The following is a 14,423-nucleotide window of genomic DNA, read 5'->3' on the forward strand; positions in this document are numbered from 1 at the left end:
TTGTACGTAACCTTAAAGTAACGAAATACAAGTTACGTGAATCCTACTCTCGAGATGCTACTTCGATCTCTGTACGTATAGGCAAGATTATGTCTTTTAAACTAACGATATTTAAGTTACGTCAACCTTAACCTGCGAGATGTTTGTATAAGTAACCTCAATTCACTGGTATGTTTGTATAAGTAGCCTCAATTCTCTTCATATGTCGTATGTTGCTTTGATCTGTACGTATAGGGAAGATTACATCATTAAAACCAGCAAAATATGTTACACCAACCTTACCTACAGGATGTTTGTATAAGTAACCTCAACTCACTCGTATGTCATATGTTAATTTGATCTATCTGTACGTATAGGGAAGATTACGTCATTAAAACCAGCAAAATATAAGTTACACCAACTTTACCTATGAGATGTTTGTATTAGTAATCTAAATTCACTCATATGTCTTATGTTAATTTGATCTGTCTGTACGTATAGGGAAGATTATGTCATTTAAACTAGCAAAATATAAGATACGCCAACCTTACCTACAAGATGTTTGTACAGTGGAGACTTAATACTCGAACTTAATTCGTTCCAAATGGCTGTTCGAGTATCAAAAAGTTCGACTACCGATACCTATAAATCAGGTAATTCGTTCTAACCTTAGCAAAACCTTAAGTTTACAAAAATTTCAATGTAATTTTTTTTATAATTTTGATTTGTACTTACTGTAAGTGAAGGCTGGTGATGGATAACGTAGAAGAGGAGGGGAGAAGGGTGGGGAGGAGGAGGGAGGTTATTCGTCTGGTAACTTGTCTCCTGGTGTGATTCCTGTGAACCCACTAGTGTAGGGCTGTGGCTCACTAACACTTGCACTCTCACTAGATTCCTTTTTCAACAAGAATCTGTCTAATGTGATCTGCCTTTGCCTTTTTTTCAAAATGTCTCTGAAATGCTGCATCAATTTTTCATCAAACTGGTTTATGTTTCTGTGTACGGCAGCAATATCAGGGTGGCACCTCTCCAAAAAGTTTCCCAACTCTGTCCACTGCCACAAATATTTCTTGATCTCTGCAGTGGAGACTCTTTCCTTGCTGTTCCCCTCCTCCTCCCCTGAAGACAGCTCCTCAGTTACCTCCTGCAGCTGTTCCTGGTGAAGTTGACGCAGCTCGTCAGTGGTGAGGTCTTCAGAGTGTGCTTGCACCAGCTCCTCCACATCATCACTGTCCACCTCAATGCCTATGGCCCTCCCCAGAGACACAATGTCCTCCACCACAGCAGACTCCTGGACTGAAGGCTCGAATCCCTCAAAATCCTTGGCTGTGACACAGGTCGGCCACAGATTTTTCCAGGCAGACTGCAAGGACCTCACAGAAACTTGACCCCAGGCTTTATCTATAAGCCTTAGGCAGTGGAGGATATTGAAGTGATTCTTCCAAAACTCCCTCAGAGTGAGCTCTGTTTCAGAAGTCACCTCAAAGCACCTCTCAAAAAGTGCTTTTGTGTACAGCTTCTTAAAGCTGGCGATGACATTCTGGTTCATGGGTTGGATCAGTGGCGTGGTGTTGGGGGGGAGGAACACTACTTCGATGAATGTATACCCCTTACCCAATTCTTCTTCCACGCCTGGAGGGTGTGCAGGGGCATTGTCCATCAACAGGAGGGCCTTGAGTGGTAGATTCTTCTCTATTAGGTATGTCTTCACTGCAGGTGCAAACACCTCCACAAACCACTCCGTGAAGAACTGCCTGGTTGTCCAGGCTTTCTTGTTTGCCCTCCACATCACACTGAGTTTGCTCTTTTGCACACCGTTCTTCTTGAATGGCCTGGGGTATTCCGAATGGTACACCAGCAGCGGTTTAATTTTGCAGTCGCCGCTAGCATTGGCGCACAGAAGCAGGGTTAGCCTGTCTTTCATGGGTTTGTGTCCTGGCAAACACTTCTCTTCCTTTGTTATATAGGTCCTGTTTGGTAGTTTTTTTCCAAAACAGGCCTGGCTCATCACAATTAAAGACCTGTTGTGGACTTTAGCGCTCCTTATCCACAAATTTCTTAAATTCAGGCACAAACTTCTCGGCGGCAACTTTGTCAGCACTTGCGGCCTCGCCGTGCCTCACAACAGAATGAATTCCAGTTCTCTTCTTGAAATTCCCAAACCACCCCTTACTAGCTTTAAAATCTTCACTGGAGTCAGAGGTAGTATCACAAATAAGATCACCATGGAGCCGCCTAGCCTTCGCACAAATAATGCCCTCTGACATAGAATCATCAGCCATCTGCCTTTCGTTTATCCACACCATCAATAATTTTTCCATTTCTTCCACTGCCGCAGGTCGCTGAAGTTGCTTTTTCACACCCATCGCCACATCAGCTCCCTTAATGGCCTCCTTGTTCTTCAGTATGGTGGCTACTGTAGATTTCGCTATACAATACTCAGCTGCAAGATCGGTGATTCTTGCTCCTTTCTCGTATTTATCAATAATCTCCTCTTTCCGTTCAATGGTCGTCACTACAGTCTTCCTTTTAGGCTTATTTTCACCACTAATAAGCCTCTTTGATGCCATTGTAAGTTTCTAAATGAAAAACCACAGACAGAACGCAGGAGAATGTTGTTCTCACGACCGTGGCGGGACAACTGGCGGCGGCGGGGAGGGAGAGACCAGGAGCCTTTGTTTACAAGCACGTGTGCGGACGTTCGAGTACCAGATATTTTTTCGAGTACCAAGTCGAACTATTGCGTTCGAGTATCGAAAAGTTCGACTTCCAAGACGTTCGAGTATTGAGTCTTCACTGTATAAGTAACCTCAATTCACTCGTATGTTGTTTTTTACTTTGATCTCTGTACAGACACCCCCCGCCGTTCACGGCCTCACCGTTCACGGATTCGCTTATACGCGGGTAGGGTAATTGCGACACCCCCCGCCGAACGTGGATGAAAACTCGCGTATACGCGGTCTGTAGCGCCCAGCTCAAACGTTGCGCATTTAGTGTTTACCTTCGAAGCTGGAAGAGAGAAGTCAGCTGAAAGAAAAGGTTATATAGTCAATCGGGTTAAGAAAAAAGCAGACAGAATAATTGTTGAAATTTACCAAACAGGAAGTAATAGAAGAAAGAAGTGAATAACCTAAAAGCGAAACAAAGCGTAACAGGTTATAAGAAGAAGAAGAGAACACAGTTTGTTTACCACGTGCGAGTGAAGGCGGCAGTGCTCTACAGTGGAGTTTATACAGCATTTTTTAGTTTATTATAGCCTCCAAGCGTTCCTCAATGTCTTCAGACGTATAAAACTATGTAACAGTGCTTAGAAATGCCTTAAAAATCCATTTTTTTATTCAATCGAGATGGTAGAACGAAACCCTATTTTCCCTATTTGATTATAGTCCCGTCGATCGCGGATTCGTGGATCACGGAAATCTCATGGAACCAAATACCCGTGAACGGCGGGTGACGTTTGTGTGTCGAGGCAAGATTACATCATTTAACCTAATGGAATATAATATGTCAACCTTACCAACGAGATGCTTGTATAAGTAACTGCAATTCGTATTTCATATGTTAATTTGATCTCTGTACGTCGAGGCAAGATTACGGCAACCCGGCACTCACTGTTATGCTCATTTCTCGTCTTTATGTAGATGTAACATTACGATACAAGTTATACTGATGTTACTATGTCATCCCTAACATTACGTATATGTCACTTCGGTAAGTCTTGTTAACATTACGTATCCATTTCATTTAACCCATACAGTGTCGTCTTTTGTCATAGATAGGTGTCATCCCAGGTTGCAATTTTTTCGTATTTTTTATTTGCCCCTTAAAATGTAAAATAAAAATTTCAAATCATTTGATATATATAAAAAAAAAATTCTACAGAAAAGGAGACAGTTCTCAGGCGTGAAAAAAAAAACTAATGAAAAAAAAGCCCGATACTTACTACTCCCAAACAGAGTACAGAGGAGTGGCCAAAAAGAGAGGTCAATTTCGGGAGGAGAGGTGTCCTGATACCCTCCTCTTGAAAGAGTTCAAGTCGTAGGCAGGAGGAAATACAGATGAAGAAAGATTGTTCCAGAGTTTACCAGCGTGAGGGATGAAAGAGTGAAGATGCTGGTTAACTTTTGCATAAGGGGTTTGGACAGTATAGGGATGAGCTTGATTAGAAAGTCGTGTGAGGCGAGGCCGCGGGAGGGGGGGAGGCATGCAGTTAGCAAGTTCAGAAGAGTAGTTAGCGTGGAAATATCGATAGAAGATAGAAAAAGAGGCAACATCGCGAAGGAATTTAAGAGGTAGAAGACTATCAGTAAGAGGAGAAGAGCTGATGAGATGAAGAGCCGTAGACTCCACTCTGTCCAATAGAGCTGTGTGAGTGGAGCCCCCCCACACGTGAGATGCATACTCTATACGAGGGCGGACAAGGCCCCTGTATATGAATAGCAACTGTGCGGGGGAGAAGAACTGGCAGAGACGATATAGAATGCCCAACCTCGAGGAAGCTGATTTAGTGAGAGAGATGTGAAGTTTCCAGTTAAGATTTTGAGTTAAGGATAGACCGAGGATATTTAGTGTTGAAGAAGGTGACAGCCGAGTGTTGTCGAAGAAAAGGGGATAGGTGTTTGGAAGATTGTGTCGAGTTGATAGGTGGAGAAATAGAGTTTTTGAGGCATTGAAGGACACAAGGTTCCTTCTACCCCAATCGGAAATGATAGCAAGGTCTGAGGTTGAGCGTTCTGCAGCCTCCAGTCTGGAGTCATGTACTTCCTGTTGGGATGGTCTTTTATTGAAAGAAGTTGAATAATGCAGAGTGGAATCGTCGGCGTATGAGTGGACAGTTTGTTATGGAAAGAAGATCATTGATGAATAACAGGAAGAGAGTGGGTGATAGGACAGAGCCCTGTGGAACACCACTGTTAATAGGTTTAGGGGAAGAACAGTTACCGTCTACCACCGCAGAGATAGAACGACCGGAAAGGAAACTGGAGATAAAGGAACAGAGAGAGGGATAGAATCCGAAAGAGGGCAGTTTAGAAAGCAAAGACTTGAACTGCTGTCGAACTCTATCGAAGGCTTTCGATATGTCTAGCGCAACAGAGAAAGTTTCACCGAAACGGCAAAGAGAGGATGACCAAGAGTCAGTTAAGAGAGCAAGAAGATTGCCAGTAGAATGCCCCTTACGGAACCCATACTGGCGATCATGTAGAAGGTTAGAAGTGGAAAGGTGCTTTTGAATCTTCCGGTTAAGGATTGACTCAAAAGCTTTAGATAGACAAGAAAGTAAAGCTATAGGGCGTTAGTTTGAGGGATTGGAACGGTCACCCTTCTTAGGCACAGGGTGTACAAAGACGTACTTTCAGCAGGAAGGAAAGGTAGATGTTGATAGGCAGAGACGAAAGAGTTTGACCAGGCAGGGTGTCAACATGGAAGCACAGCTTTTAAGGACAATAGGAGACACTCCATCAGGTCCATAAGCCTTCTGAGAATTGAGGCCAGAGAGGGCATAAAAAATATCATTCTTAAGAATCTTAATAACAGGCATGAAGGAGTCAGAGGGGGGATGAGTAGGAGGAATATGCCCAGAATCGTCCAGAGTGGAGTTGTTACAGAAAGTTTGAGTGAAGAGTTCAGCCTTAGAGATAGATGAGATGGCGGTGCTGCCGTCAGGGTTAAGGAGAGGAGGGAAAGAAGAAGTAAAATTGGAAGAGATATTTTGGGCTAAATTCCAGAAGTCACAGGAAGAATTAGAGAAAGCAAGGATTTGACATTTTCTATTGAGGAATGAGTTTTTGGTAAGTCGGAGAATAGATTTGTCACGATTCCGGGCAGAAATATAAAGATCATGGTTAGCAGGAGTGCGAAGGCTCTGGTACCTTTTGTGAGCTGCCTCTCTATCTTTGACAGCATGAGAACAAGCGAGATTAAATCAAGGCTTTTTAGCATGGAAATGTAGAGAAAGTACGTGGAATGTATGCCTCCATTCCAGAGACAGTCACCTCTGTGATGCGCTGGGCACACACAGAGAGGTCTCTCTCCTGGAAGCAATAATCATTCCACTGGAAATCGGAAAAGTACATCCTCAGGTCGTCCCACCAAGCTGAAGCAAAATGCCAGAAGCATTGCCTCTTCGGTGGGTCCTGAGGATGTACAGGAAGGACAGGATACAGAAATAAGATTGTGATCAGAGGAGCCCAATGGAGAGAACAGTTTGACAGAGTAAGCAGAAGGGTTAGAAGTAAGAAAGAGGTCTAGTATGTTGGGCCGGTCTCCAAGATAGTCAGGGATACGTGTGGGGTGCTGAACCAACTGCTCTAGGTCGTTGAGGAGAGCAAAGTTGTAGGCTTGTTCAGCAGGCTGGTCAGTGAAAGAGGATGAAAGCCAAAGCTGGTGGTGAACATTGAAATCTCCCAAGATGAAGATTTCAGCGAAGGGAGAGTGGGTCAAGATGTGCTCCACTTTAGAGGTCATATAGTCAAAAAAATTTACATAGTCAGTAGAGTTAGGTGAGAGATAAACAGCACAGATGTATTTAGTAATAGAATGACAATGAAGTCTTAGCCAGATGGTGGAAAATTCAGAAGAGTCAAGGTCGTGGGCACGAGAACAAGTGATGTCGTTGCGCACGTAGACGCAACATCCAGCTTTGGATTGAAATTTAGGATAGAGATAGTAGGAGGGAACAGAATAGAGATTGCTGTCAGTAGCTTCAGAAACCTGTGTTTCGTCTGAGATAACAACTCAAGCAGGTGCTGGAAAAATTAATAGTGGCAAAAATCTACGGAATAATGTTAACTTTATTTGATGGTGATTGATTTTCTTTCAAGTGACTAGGGGTAATATTAGTAGGATGCGCTCTGCTGTGTAGAGGGGAAGGAAGGGAGCTCAGGTGGTGGACGGCAGTAGGGAGAATTGGCGCCAAACGAAACTGGTTGAGAAGAGTAGGGGGTATGAGGGGCCAGTGAGGGTGCAGGCTGTTTCTACCGGTGTTTGACGGGTGCCCTTAACCGGAGGGGGGGACGGGAGGATGCAAGGGGGACGCTAGCTTGTTGCTGGGCAGCAACATGGCGGGAAGGAGAAGGCCACGTGTACTGCTTTAACTAGGGTGAAAGGGCCGGGGAGGAAGCCAGGGGGTTTCTCAGTGAGAACAAAAAAAAAAGATGTACTGGAATGCGGACGTCTAACGATAGGGAGGGAGACACACTTAATCAACTTATGATACTTAACCCGTAAAGGCCGACGATACTCCCCGCGTCTACCCCCCCACAGCCGCATTAATCGTCTTAAAATCAACTCTTGCAGAATAACCTGGAAGCAATTTTAGCTGTTAGTATACATATAAATACATCAGCATGTGAAATATTTTTGTTTAGCTCACCCTGGTTGCTTCAGAATAATCGCCGGTAGTTAGAGATTGTGTTGGCGCGTGCAACCCTCGATCCGAGCTGGGCTGGAGTGCTGAGGTGGGTCCGTTGCAATTTTAGCTGTTAGTATACATATAAATACATCAGCATGTAAAATATTTTTGCTTAGATCACCCTGGTTGCTTCAGAATAATCGCCGGTAGTTGGAGATTGTGGTGGCGCGTGCAACCCTCCGAGCTGGGCTGGACTGCTGAGGTGTCAGACTCGGTCCGTTGTTCGCCCAGCGCCTTTTCCCGGTCTATTATGGGCCCGTTTGTTTGTTTTTGGACCCTCTGTGATAGTGGGGGCAGTCACAGTGTGATTTTTTGCAGGCGTAGGAGGACTGGCCGCCTGCATTGGACCCCCGCATAACTGGCCCACGTGCATCGTCTTCCGACATCATTGCAGCCTTTTTGGTCCCCCTTGGACGTTTAGGGGCACGTGCAGAAGCAGCTGCCGTAGCACTCGTTGTTGGCGTGGCAGAGGTGGTGGTCACTTTACCGGGGTCGGTCTATGGGACAGAGGTAGGGTGCGTGGGGGAGGTGGTGATGGTCCGGGGCGACAGTGTAGACATAAGCCTACTCCTCAAGCCAAATTAGCAGCGTTACCAATGTTAGCGCAGTTTTGATACGCGCGTAAAGTAGCTGTCCCATAAGGGGTCTATCGGCCTGCGGCGACGCAGTCCCATATGGGCCATATCGGCCGGGACGGGTTAAACCTACTTTTTGTGATCCTGTATATATATATATATATATATATATATATATATATATATATATATATATATATATATATATATATATATATATATATATATATATATATATATATATATATATATATATATATATATATATATATATATATATATATATATATATATATATATATATATATATATATATATATATATATATATATATATATATATATATATATATATATATATATATATATATATATATATATATATATATATATATATATATATATATATATGTTACATGGAAAGTGTGAAATCAGTCATTTCATGAAATCCCTAGTGAATTTGTGAAATGGATTTTTCATTTTGCTAAGTTATGGAACCTAACGTAACCTATCCTACCCTAAACTACCCTAACCTAACCTAGCCTACCCTACCCTAAACTAACCTAACCTTACTTACAAAATTATTCAATGTTATGTTATTTTAATAAGGTTATGTTATGATAAGTAAGGTTAGGTTAGTTTGAGTAGGTTAAGGTAGGTTAGGTTAGTTTAGAGTAGAGTAGGTAGGTTAGGTTAGTTTAGGGTAGGGTAGGGTAGGATAGGTTACGTTAGGTTCCATAACACAGCAAGATGAAAAATCCATTTCACAAATTCACTAGGGATTTCATGAAATGACTGATTTCACACTTTCCCTGTAACATATACAGTAATCCCGCGTCTATCGCGGGGGTTAGGTTCCAGAACCCCCCGCGATTGGCGAAAATCCGCAAAGTAGCGACCATATATTTTTTTTTATTATTCATATATATTTTAAGGGTTTATAAACCCTCCCAACACTCTTACAAATCTTTCCCACACTCTTATTGACCTTTCCCACACTCTTATAAACACTTCCTACGACGTTTCGTTGTTATAACGTGGTCCCAATAAATGATACTATAATTCTTGTTACGACTTTCGACATCTGCTTCGTAAATACAAACTTCGCGCAGGAATTAGTTTGGCGGGGCGGAAGAATACTCAGAGAAAGGATAACATGAGCGTAGCTCACTTCTTTTATATCACAATTAGGTAAATACGGAGGAGGAAAGGGAGGAGAGGAACAGAGTGAGTCATGAAAAAAATACCGAGAGGATGTAAGAAGGGATAACAAGGAAAATTAATGGAGGAAACAGGGAGAGATAAGGAGGATGAAAACAAGAAGGGTGTGGGGAGGGAGGGACAGTGGGGAGAGTCATGTCAGGTCCTGAGAGAGAGTTAGGTGAGGTCCTGAGGGACAGTCACAGCAGGTCAGGACTTCAGACAGAACATGACCTGACTCTCACTTCCACCCCTCCCTCCCCACACCCTTTCCATTTCGCCTTCTGTGTGTGTGTGTGTGTGTGTGTGTGTGTGTGTGTGTGTGTTCATATAATCTAATGGGGAAGGAGAAAGGGAGGAAGAGTGATAGAGTGAGAGATAAGACTAAAGATAAGAGGGTGTGAGAAAGGAGGAAACAAGGGAAATGGGTGGAGGAAATGGGACGGGAAAAGAAGAGAGAGGTAGGGAGGAGGGTCAGGTAAAGGTGAGGAAAGAGGGAGAGAAAGGGTGTGAGTGAGAGGGCAAGAGATTAAAAGCGAGAGGTAGGAAGGGTCAGGTAAAGGTGAGGAAAGGGGGGAGAGAAAGGGTGTGAGTGGGAAGGAAAGAGATTAAAAGAGAGAGGTAGGAAGGGTCAGGTAAAGGTGAGGAAAGAGGGGGAGAGAAAGGGTGTGAGTGGGAAGGAAAGAGATTAAAAGAGAGAGGTAGGGAGGGTCAGGTAAAGGTGAGGAAAGAGGGGGAGAAAAGGTGTGAGTGGGAGGGAAAGAGATTAAAAAGAGAGGTAAGGAGGTCAGGTAAAGGTGAGGAAAGAGGGGAGAGAAAGGTGTGAGTGGGAAGGAAAGAGATTAAAAGAGAGAGGTAGGGAGGGTCAGGTAAAGGTGAGGAAAGAGGGGGAGAGAAAGGGTGTGAGTGGGAGGGAAAGAGATTTAAAGAGAAAAACTGGGAGGGAGGTGAAAGGAAAAGAAGAAATGAGAAGGAAGGAGAAAAATACCGGAACGGAGGAGAAAAAAGAAAAGAAGTGGGGGAGGAGTGAACCAGGGAAAAGACTAACGGCGCAATAGGCCGCGACGGAAAAAAAAAATAGGTAGGTGACGTAGGTGCTTATTTAGGTGTGTTCCGACTTACGTTGATTTATATCGTTTTCATTTTTTAGGCTAGAAAATGTTTATTTTACCGCAAAATCCTGCGATATAGCGAAAAATCCGCGATGCGATACAATTTAAAAATCCACGATACAGCGAGACCGCGATAAGTGAACCGCGATATGGCGAGGGATTATTGTATATATTGTTATGCCGGACGTGTTACTTGGGTTCCGTGTCGCCGTCAGGAGACTCCGTGGGAGGGAGATATGTAAACACTTTGCACAGCTTCTGTAGTTTAATATTCTTCCTTAGTAGTACACTTCACTCTGACTCTTCACTTACCACTAGCTTACTATGACTGGGACTGGGCTCTCTCGCCCTCTTCTCCTATATATATCCAGAACAGTACAGTCTAGAATGTTACAGTATATTTTAGATCATACAAGAACATGTAGCAAAAACATATGCGAGTTGGCAACACTTCCCGCCTGGCGTCTGGCCGCGCCCCACGGGGCGCGGACGGCTTGCCTTGCTCCCCGCCCCCCTGCTCGTTTCTCCCGGAGCCTTCTAGAGGCCTATGGTAGCCGGGGGAAGCTTCCAGCACAACACTATCCCCCCTTCTTAATTGTGATCGTCCCGATCACACACTTAACTATATACAAACATAAGAGAATTAATCAAAAACATAATAATCGTCGTATCGCTGTGGACGCCTGCGTTGTCTCTGTCTTCTGTTCGTTGCCTCCTGCGCGTCTGTCTCCTGGTGCGCCTCGTCGTCGTCCGCTTCTTGGGGTGTCCCTTGAACATCTGCCGAAGCCAGGAGGTCATCTCCCTCGGCTGAAAGGTCCAGAAGGCCTATGTCGTCGTCGACCTCCTCTCGGTCCTGGACGTCCCTTGCGTTTTCGTCGGCTGCTGGTTGTCTGTAGTTGTTCCAGGTGTAGTTTCCCGGACCATGGTACCTCCATAGCCGGTTGACGTGGACAACTTTCGGCTTGGTCCTTTCCGTTCTCCGGATTCGGTAAGTCACGTCGGAGAGGCGTTCTAGCACAGTATAAGGGCCTTCCCAGGGGCTCTGTAACTTCGGAGACTGTCCTTTCTTCCTCTGCGGGTTGTAAAGCCAGACTTGGTCTCCTTCCTTGAAGTCAACGTGGCTTGCCCTCATATTGTAACCGCGCTTCATGGCCTCCCGGGAGAACTTCAAGGCACCACGGACTTGATGGTGCACCTCATCCAGCCGTTCCTCTAGTTGACGGGCAAAACTGGAGGCGTCCCTTGGAAGGCTTTCCCCAGGAGGCCTTCCTGTCAGTAGGTCCACCGGCAATCGCAGCTCACGTCCAAACATCAGCTTTGCCGGTGAATACCCCGTAGTCTCGTGGGCGGCAGACCTGTAGGCCATGAGGAGCGCAGGCAGCTTCTGATCCCATGAAGACTGATCATTGTTGCACTGCTTGGCCAACTCCTGGCCCAACGTCCAATTAAACCTCTCCACCATTCCATCTGACTGTGGGTGCAGAGGGGTGGTCCGGGTCTTCTTGATACCCAGAAGCTTGCAGCACTCAGCAAGGACTGTTGACTCAAAATTCCTTCCCTGGTCGGAATGGAGCTCGTTAGGCACACCGAAGCGACAGAAGAACTCCTCCACCAAAACCTTGGCGATGGTAGTGGCTTCCTGGTCAGGGATGGCGTAGGTTTCCGGCCACTTGGTGAAGTAATCCATAGTGACGCAGATGTACCTATTTCCGTTCGTCGTCAGAGGCAAAGGTCCTGCTATATCCACTGCCACCCGTTCCATGGGGGCTCCAACCTGGTATAGTTGCAATGGGGCACGGTGACGCTTCTTGGGGCCCTTCTTTGCACAGCACACCTCACACGCGTGACACCATTCTTCCACGTCCTTCCTCATGGCAACCCAGTAGAACCTTTGGCGCAGGCGACTCAGTGTCTTCTTTACCCCAAGGTGTCCACTGGTGATGCTGTCGTGCATTTCTTTCAAGACGCCTTCCCGGGACGTCACAGGTAGCACCGTGGACCAGTAGTGGTCAAGACCATCATGAGAGACCCAGCGTCGCTGCAACACCCCGTCGTCTATCCGAAGAGTGTCCCATTGAGTCCAGTAATTCTTGGTGGTAGGGCTTTCTCTCGAGATTACTTCCCACATAGGTCGCGTTGACGACTGACTCAGCCACTCCATAATTGGTCTCAGATGTCGGTCCTCCCGCTGCAGTTTTCCCAAGTCTCCCCATGGCACCTCCGCTGTCTGTTCCACTGTAGGGCGGCGGCACATATTCTGGACGCTTTACCTCTGGAGGCAATGTTGACACTCAGGTACGCAGGGGCGGCGGCTCAAGCTGTCCGCGTTACCGTGTGTTAGCCCAGATCGGTGCACAATAGTGTAGTGATGCTGCTCTAGTTTACCTATCCAGCGAGCAAGCTGGCCCTCAGGGTTTTTCAGTGACTTCAGCCACCGCAATGCAGCGTGATCCGTGCGGATGGTGAAAGTTGCACCGTACAGGTAAGCATGGAAAAAGTCAAGGCTCTTGACTACTGCCAGGAGTTCTTTCCGGGTCACGCAATAGTTTTTCTCGGCTGGGGTGAGCTTCTTGCTGAAGTAGGCCACAACCTGTTCCATGTCGGCACATGCCTGGGACAGCACTCCACCAATCCCCTCATCACTGGCATCACAATCCAGTATAAAAGGCTTAGAGGGGTCTGGGTAGGTGAGTACGGGCGAGCTGATGATGGCCTCCTTGAGCTTCTCAAAGGCAACCTGAGTTTCCGCTGTCCACTCAAACTTGCGCCCCTTCTTCGTCAGGAGGTGCAGTGGTGCAGCAATCGTAGCGAAGCCTTTCACAAACCTGCGGTAGTATGAGCACAACCCGAGGAAGCTCCGCAGCTCCTTCACGTTGGTGGGTGTCGGCCAGTCCCTTACCGCAGCCACCTGCTCAGGATCAGTGCGTACTCCAGCCTCGCTCACGATGTGTCCCAAGTATTGGACCTCCTTTTGGAACAGACAGCATTTCTTCGGGCTGAGCTTAAGGTGTGCAGCTCTAAACCGGGCGAAAACCTCTGATAGCCTTTCCATCTCCTGCTCGAAGGTCTGGCCAAAGACAATCACGTCGTCGAGGTAGATGAGTGCCGTCTTCCAGTGAAGTCCCTCCAGCACCCTCTCCATCAGCCGCTCGAACGTGGCCGGCGCGTTGCACAGGCCAAAGGGCATGACCTAAAACTGCCACAGGCCTTGACCGTAGGAGAAGGCTGTTTTCTCTTTGTCCTGCTCTGCCATTTTGACTTGGTGATACCCAGACTTCATATCCAGTGTTGAAAACCACTTGGAGCCCACCAAAGCATCGAACGTGTCGTCGATCCGTGGGAGTGGGTATGAATCCTTGATGGTGAGATCGTTAAGGGCTCGGTAGTAAACGCAGCACCTGAGGGAACCGTCCTTTTTCCTGACGAGCACTACAGCAGACGCCCACGGGCTGCTGGACCGCTCAATTAACCCCTGTTGCCGGAGATCATCCATTACCTCATCCATCTCTTTGCGACGGGCTGGTGCCATCCTTCGAGGAGCTTGCTTCACTGGGCGGTGGCTACCTGTGTCGATGTGGTGCTCTACCAGGTCCGTACACCCCAAGTCCAGGTCTCCTGTGGAAAACACATCTGCATTCCTCACGAGAAGCTCCTTGAGCTGTTCCACTTGGGGCTCCTCTAGACACTTGGAGCTCCTGTTAAACAGGTCGTGCAGGTAGTCGGGCAGCTCCTCCTGGGGTTTCATTCTAACAGGCGAACCCAGCAGACTCATGGGGCTGGCGGAACTTCTTGCGGGGATAAACTCAGGCGAAACAGGGCTCAAACTACCCCGGACTTGCGTAGGAGAAGCATCTTGGGTACAACTAGCCCCTGCAGGCACTGGCTGTCCGTTTCCAGCCAAGCAGTCTTCAAGGGCCTTCACTCTGTCACTTACATCACAAACTGCCTGTTCAGTACGGTTCACCTTTCCCTGCACTTCTAATATTTCTTTGTGTGTCGTCTCTCGTACCACTTCCATCTCTTGTTGAAGATTTGTGTGTTCTTTCTCCACTTCTATCAGGCGTTGTCCCAAGTTCGTGGTCACATCAGTCATTTCTCTTCGCACTGATTCATTTCCATCTTGTACTGCTTTTAGCTGTAGCTGTAA

General features: G+C 46.3%; 1 protein-coding gene across 1 annotated transcript; it reads right to left on the minus strand.

The window, feature by feature from the left end:
- Positions 1-781: 781 nt before the first annotated feature.
- Positions 782-1,903, minus strand: LOC127002287 (tigger transposable element-derived protein 1-like). The gene has a single exon (XM_050868099.1). The coding sequence runs from the start codon at positions 1,901-1,903 to the stop codon at positions 782-784; it is 1,122 nt and encodes a 373-aa protein (XP_050724056.1).
- Positions 1,904-14,423: the final 12,520 nt, after the last annotated feature.

The sequence above is a fragment of the Eriocheir sinensis genome, chromosome 22 (genome assembly GCF_024679095.1).
Source record: "Eriocheir sinensis breed Jianghai 21 chromosome 22, ASM2467909v1, whole genome shotgun sequence".
Taxonomy (NCBI): Eukaryota; Metazoa; Arthropoda; class Malacostraca; order Decapoda; family Varunidae; genus Eriocheir; species Eriocheir sinensis.

Excerpts from the sequence above, each read along its gene's own strand:
- LOC127002287 (XM_050868099.1), bottom strand. The coding sequence starts at position 1,903 with ATGAAAGACAGGCTAACCCTGCTTCTGTGCGCCAATGCTAGCGGCGAC.